The 5,749-nt window shown below is 45.3% G+C and overlaps 1 protein-coding gene across 1 annotated transcript; it reads left to right on the top strand.

Annotated features, from left to right (window-relative positions):
• The first annotated feature begins 496 nt into the window (after window positions 1-496).
• On the top strand, window positions 497-1,494 carry LOC6728478. Its single transcript, XM_002103787.4, has one exon. It carries the CDS (start codon window positions 782-784, stop codon window positions 1,394-1,396), a length of 615 nt encoding a protein of 204 aa, XP_002103823.1. The 5' UTR covers window positions 497-781; the 3' UTR covers window positions 1,397-1,494.
• The last annotated feature ends 4,255 nt before the right edge of the window (window positions 1,495-5,749 follow it).

Raw genomic sequence — 5,749 nt, 5'->3', positions numbered from 1 at the left:
CATTTCTCGTTTTCCTGTCCAGGTCAGTGTCGCCACCCAAGAGCTTTCACATCCCGGCGAGCTGTTTTGTCCCGGGCTACGCCCTTTCAGAGCTCATCCCGCATTTTCCGCTTCTTTTGCCCGGCAGCGCCCGATGCAACGGCAATTCACTTAACTTACTCAAGTCGTTGAGGGCATAACTTCCGCTCCGCATTCCAGTAAAAGACCATCCAATCCCCATCCCAATCCGCATCATCCCGCCACTCCGGTTACTGTCTTAATGCCAATGCTCATGCTCACACATTCCCGGGCAATCCTCATACACGTTTAGCAATCCTTTTCCTTTGGTTCATGCAATTGTGCACTTTACTTAAGTTACTTTACTGCATGTGAGGTTGCTTAAACTAGTTGGATTACTTTGGACTAGGAAAGCACAGTGTAAGTCGAAGTCGTTTGAATAGAGTAAATATTTACAGAATACGATGCTCATTTTATTTGAACAGCTTTTGCTCGAATAAATGAGATGATATGGTATGATAAACATGGTTCGCAGCTAATCCAAGTTCCTTAAATATTCTTTGGACTGCACTTTGGCGGCGTCTATTACCGTTTCATGGTCGTTAGTGAAATTGGTTTAACTAGATCAGTGAGTTGCCACCAAAGTGCTAATTGCACTGGTTTCGGGCCTTAAAAGCCTCTTTGGCCAAGACAAACAAGCCGCCGCCAGAAGAAAGTGAGTGAGTTGAGGTGTGAAAACGCATGGCTCAGTTCACCGCTGATTCTCGAGCCGAACGGAAGCAAAATGAGACTAGAAGTTGCAATGTACGCGTTCCTCAGCTGGATGCACTTGTGCTCCGCCGATGGTCATCTGAAACGCTTGAGCAGATCACTGATCTTTCCGCCAACGAGTCCCACGCGTGTGCAGTTCATCGGTGGCATTGGTATTCCCGTAGAGAACCTGCACTTTGAGTCCGTTACCTCGGGCTATGTGCTCAAGGCGGAGTACTTTCTGCCCACCAACTCCACGGAGATTACACGGGTCTACCTCAAGCCGATGGCCATAACGGGCAGGGAGAAGGAGTCCCCCTATGGAGCATTATATCGTTGGATTATCTACCGCGGCATCGAAATGGTCATCGAGAACATGGGCTTGCCCGGCCGTAGTTGTCTCCTCCGGCTGATTTGTGAGCATGCCGCACTGCCGCTGAACCACGAATCCGGCCTGCTGGGTGAGATCATGGACATAGTGCTGCGGCCCTCCAGTTCGGTGGACCAGCTGGGACAAAGCTCGGATCGGGAATACCACACATCGGAGCACTTTGGCAAGGGGGGCGGCGACTGCCAGGCGGCCTATGCCAGCAGGTGCAAGAAGTCGCCCATGGAACTGATCAGCCTGCTGCTGGAAGTCAATGAATAAATACTTAAATCGCACTGAACCAGGCTGTTTCGTTTCGAATTGAATTGAATGTCAGGTCACAATTGAGTCACGTGGTGCCACAATTAGGGTGTGACAATTACAAAGTTGATAAACATTTTAATTAGTTTTGGCGCACTGGCTGCGTGATCTGCCTGCGAATCACCATCAATTGTAATTAGGGACACGCTGTCAGACGGGTCGTATGCGTAATGTGGCAAATCAACATGCAAACAGGATCACTAGCGTACTTAACTCGCTTAAATTTAAATGGCACGCAAACACACACACAGTTTGCCTGAATTATGGGAAGCCCGAAATATACGGTCTTCTCATTAAGTAATCCAGAACACGTATGTATAGGACACCTCCTAATGGGCTTAGTGAATTTGGCCAGTTGGCAATGGAGGATGGGATGGGAGATGGGAGCTGGACAGCCGTGAAATAATTACACACACCCACATTCAGAACACAACATTCAATGAAACGCGACCGGAATCGCCCATCCGGCGATTGCTGCTGGCATTTCAATGCCAGAATGTGGAAATGAGTTTAATATTAATTAACAGCACGTCAACGCGTCCAGCGGGCGGAAAACACAGCACACACTGGGCCATTGAGTTTGGGTCATTAGTCGAGCGGTCTGGTGTTTGTTTTAAAACATTTGCCCATCGGGCCCTCGCATGGCTGGAACTTTGAAAGTTCCCCAGGGCGGGTGCCAACCATAAAAACAACAATATAGAAATAAAATTCTTTGAAAACCTATCGGGGCACGGAGGTTGGGTCCATTTGTCTTCAATTTACAACTGCCCCGGGGCCAGTATGTGTGGTAAATTATTTAGCAAATGCAAATGCAATTTTTCAGCTGGGTGCGGACCATATTTAGCCCCAGGCTTGGGATGGCCATTCAGAGCGATCAATGTATGTTTTCCTTATATCTCGAAATAATAAGTGAGTGGCCAGGCAAACATGTTTGTCCCACTCAAGGGCATCTATGCAAAAAAGGAAACCCCTTTTTGCTGCAGCTATTTATTAATATTTTCCTCACTTTAACTTTACCCCGGGCGAAGTTCACACATCGTAAGGCATTCACTTGAAAATTCCATCGTCCATTAATTCTGCAGCAATTTCCCGACAAAGCTGACATATGAGGCGTTTCCTGTCCGGTTCAGCTCCTCGATCCCGGCCCCTCGCCCCCTTTAAGCTTTGAATATGCTAACTGCAAGCCTTTTGCACTAAACATAATTTAAAGGCCGGCAGCAAAGTAGGGTCCACCTCCTGTCCTGTCGAAGGCGACTGCCGTTTTGTAGTGCGGAATTTATGGGCAAATGTGGAGATAAACTTGCTGTCATTTATCAACGACCCATTGCCGGATTGGAGTCCGGCTCCACGGAGCTCCACTCTCCTGCCGAGCGAGAACGGCCGGGTGCCGTCGCCTTTTGAAAACATTTTGACTTGAAATGATTACGCCAAAAACTCAACAGATAAAACCCGGAGCACGGAAGCGACCATAAATCAGTAAGTAAATGTGACTTCCTCGGCCTGTGAGTTGGACTCGAACTCGGACGCTCCGTTGCTCCTGTGCACACGATGGATGCTCATGATGAGCCAGGGTCGTGGTATCCGGACGGGGAGTAGTAGTCCCGGTCCCGGTCCTCAGTTCGCTCGAGTGGTGAATGGACGTAGGTAACTCCACCGAATTGCAGTGGAACGATGAACGTAGTTTCCAGCTTCGCCGTAGATTGGCAACATTTGATGGCCAAAGTTACGTTCGCATTTATCTTTCGAGCAAGTGTCACTTGTGAGTTTCTTGAACCGCAGCCAAGACCGGAGAACGGCTGTCCAACCGGAGAGGCATCCGGACCATTCCGAGCATCCTGCTGAGCAACAGGAGTCCTGTGGCTGCGGCTTTAAAGGGGCTTCCTGCTGAGGGCAACTAAACCCTTTTTCCCCAGCGTTCAATAAGCAGCTTAATTGCTACAATCTTATCAACTATACAATACAATCTTGCTTGCAACAAAGTAGGAGAAAAGGACATCAACCTTTGCTAGGGGTTAAATGTAAAGCAGACTCATAGTGTTTACTAGATTAGGCTTAGGGGAAAATAATTTATTTTGATTTCAATGTATCCCAAAGGGTCGATGAATTATAGATATCTATAAAATAAGTTTATTTAGCTCATAAGCTCATTTATATGTTTTAATCATACAAATCCGAAATATTCTCTTGCCTAACGAATGCAAAATTCGCAAATCAAACATCGAATTAAATTTTCTGTTACATTTTCCAAAACACACGCTAATTTGGCTGTTTGACAAATAAGTTGTAATTCACAGGATGGTAATGTTGTTCCACCGATTTGGTGGTAAAATACCACAAATCTGCGCTCATGATTTGACAAATTAGCTGACTTGGTCGCAGTTGTTGTTATTGCCCAACGTCAGTTTGATTTATGTGGCAGTAAGTAATCATAATTTATGCCCAACTCAAGACAAGAAATCCTCGTAGCAGTAGCATCGTTTTGGTATTTCGAAGCAGGCTAATGACTTCAAGTTGGAAGCTTGTAGTCCGTTGGCAGATATTGCAATTTGCATATGCACAGAGTCGAGTCAGCGCTGATTAGCATAATAAAGTGAAACGCCATCCGTTGGCCAGGGATGTGCTGACTGGCAGCCGGAGCAACACGTCGTATGCGCAATATTAATTATTCAGAGCGAGGCAAAGGCGCCTAGAATAAAAGGAGCACACTCGACGGAAACGCAAAACAATGCGACACTTTGAGTTCCTCCTACCTACGCTTCCCTTTTCCAATGGTATTCTGTGTCTCTGAATTCTCAGTCTCGTATTTAAACGGGAATCCTGGGAAAACATGGCCCGGCAATAAACGAGCAATTTATCCAAAATTACAAAAATGTGAGCAAACATTTTATTTGCGCTCGAAAGGCCGCCTTACGTAACACATAATACATATACGTACGTTGCACACACTGGCTGACATAAATCTTTGCCAATTCCAGCCAGAAACGCGACTCTTTCGTTTTTTTTTATTTTTATTTGCCTTGCCCTCTAGTTTATTTCGTTCATTTCATTCTCTTTGGGGGTCTTCTTTGGGACTTTTTCCTTTTGCTGCAATGACAAGAATTTGAATAATTCGCCAAATGTGCCAAGTTGAAATGTTAAAATTCCCAACGACGCGTCGCAGCCTCGCCGGAAGTTGGCAAGCGGCCGGGAACTTCCGGTTTGGCGAAAAACTGGAGTCACGACCCTCCAAATGATTGCAAATGAATGGGTGAGAGGTTCGGGAAACGACACCCACGAGGAAGCAAGGCAGCAAGGAGGCGAGGAAACGAGGATACGCGACAGGATGCTACAGGATGCGACGCCTTAAGAAGTTCGCGCTTAATGCATCATTAAATTTATAGCCCGAGAATTATTTAGCGCAATTTCGCTAATGTGTCACACCATAAAACAAATCACAAATGTGGTTCGCATTCGAAAGTTTGCCCTCTTAAATGAGATTAAATATATTTTATTTGTTATTTTATAACCAGACGGCAGCTTTTATAATTGAAATCACGAGTTTGCTGTGCATACATGGATACAAAGTATTGAGGGTAAAAAGTTGCTCTGATTCGATTAGCAAATTGGAAAGAAGTAGACTAATGCGATTTGAAATGCACTTTTCATGTACAAGTATTCGGACAATAAAAAGCAATTTTATTTGCACTTCCAAACTTCGTATGAGCAAAAAGAATTGGTACAGAACTTGATAAACAATCATGCAATGCTATTTCAACAACTTAATAATACTATTCAAAAGGGGTTATTATTCAATAGAAATAATTTATAACCCTATTAAATATCCTTTTAAACGATCATAAATGAAACCTTTACCAGTTGATTCTAGCTGTTCTGAATCTCCTATTTTTTAATCGTTTTACCTCTGTCATATTTTCCCCGTTTTTCCCACCGTCTACATAAGCCGCTCCTTGATGGCATGCTTTCATGTTTTTCCAACTGTTCTCCGCCTTGAATGGCATGAGGCGACAGCAAGTGCAGCCTGCAGGTCCTTCGAGTTCGTTGGCGAGGATAGGAGAGATGGTGGGAGGAGAGGGGAGATGGACCTGGTCCAGATCCTGTTGTTCTCGCTTCTGGTGCTGATGTTTTTCTCCGGCCGTGTTGTCAGTTTGCCATTCTCGGAGCGATGACTAAAGAATTTTTCAATAATCGAGCCATGCGCAAAAATGTATGGAGCCATCGCCATTCCTGCTGTCCTCCCATTGAGGAAATTAATAACGCCATCAAGCTGGAAAATGTCGAAGCATCTTGCGCGCGGCATACTTCCTGCGACACAGC

Source organism: Drosophila simulans, chromosome 3R (assembly GCF_016746395.2).
Source record: "Drosophila simulans strain w501 chromosome 3R, Prin_Dsim_3.1, whole genome shotgun sequence".
Taxonomy (NCBI): Eukaryota; Metazoa; Arthropoda; class Insecta; order Diptera; family Drosophilidae; genus Drosophila; species Drosophila simulans.
Note: the sequence above shows the minus strand (reverse complement) of the source record. Positions and strands in the feature narration are given on the sequence as shown.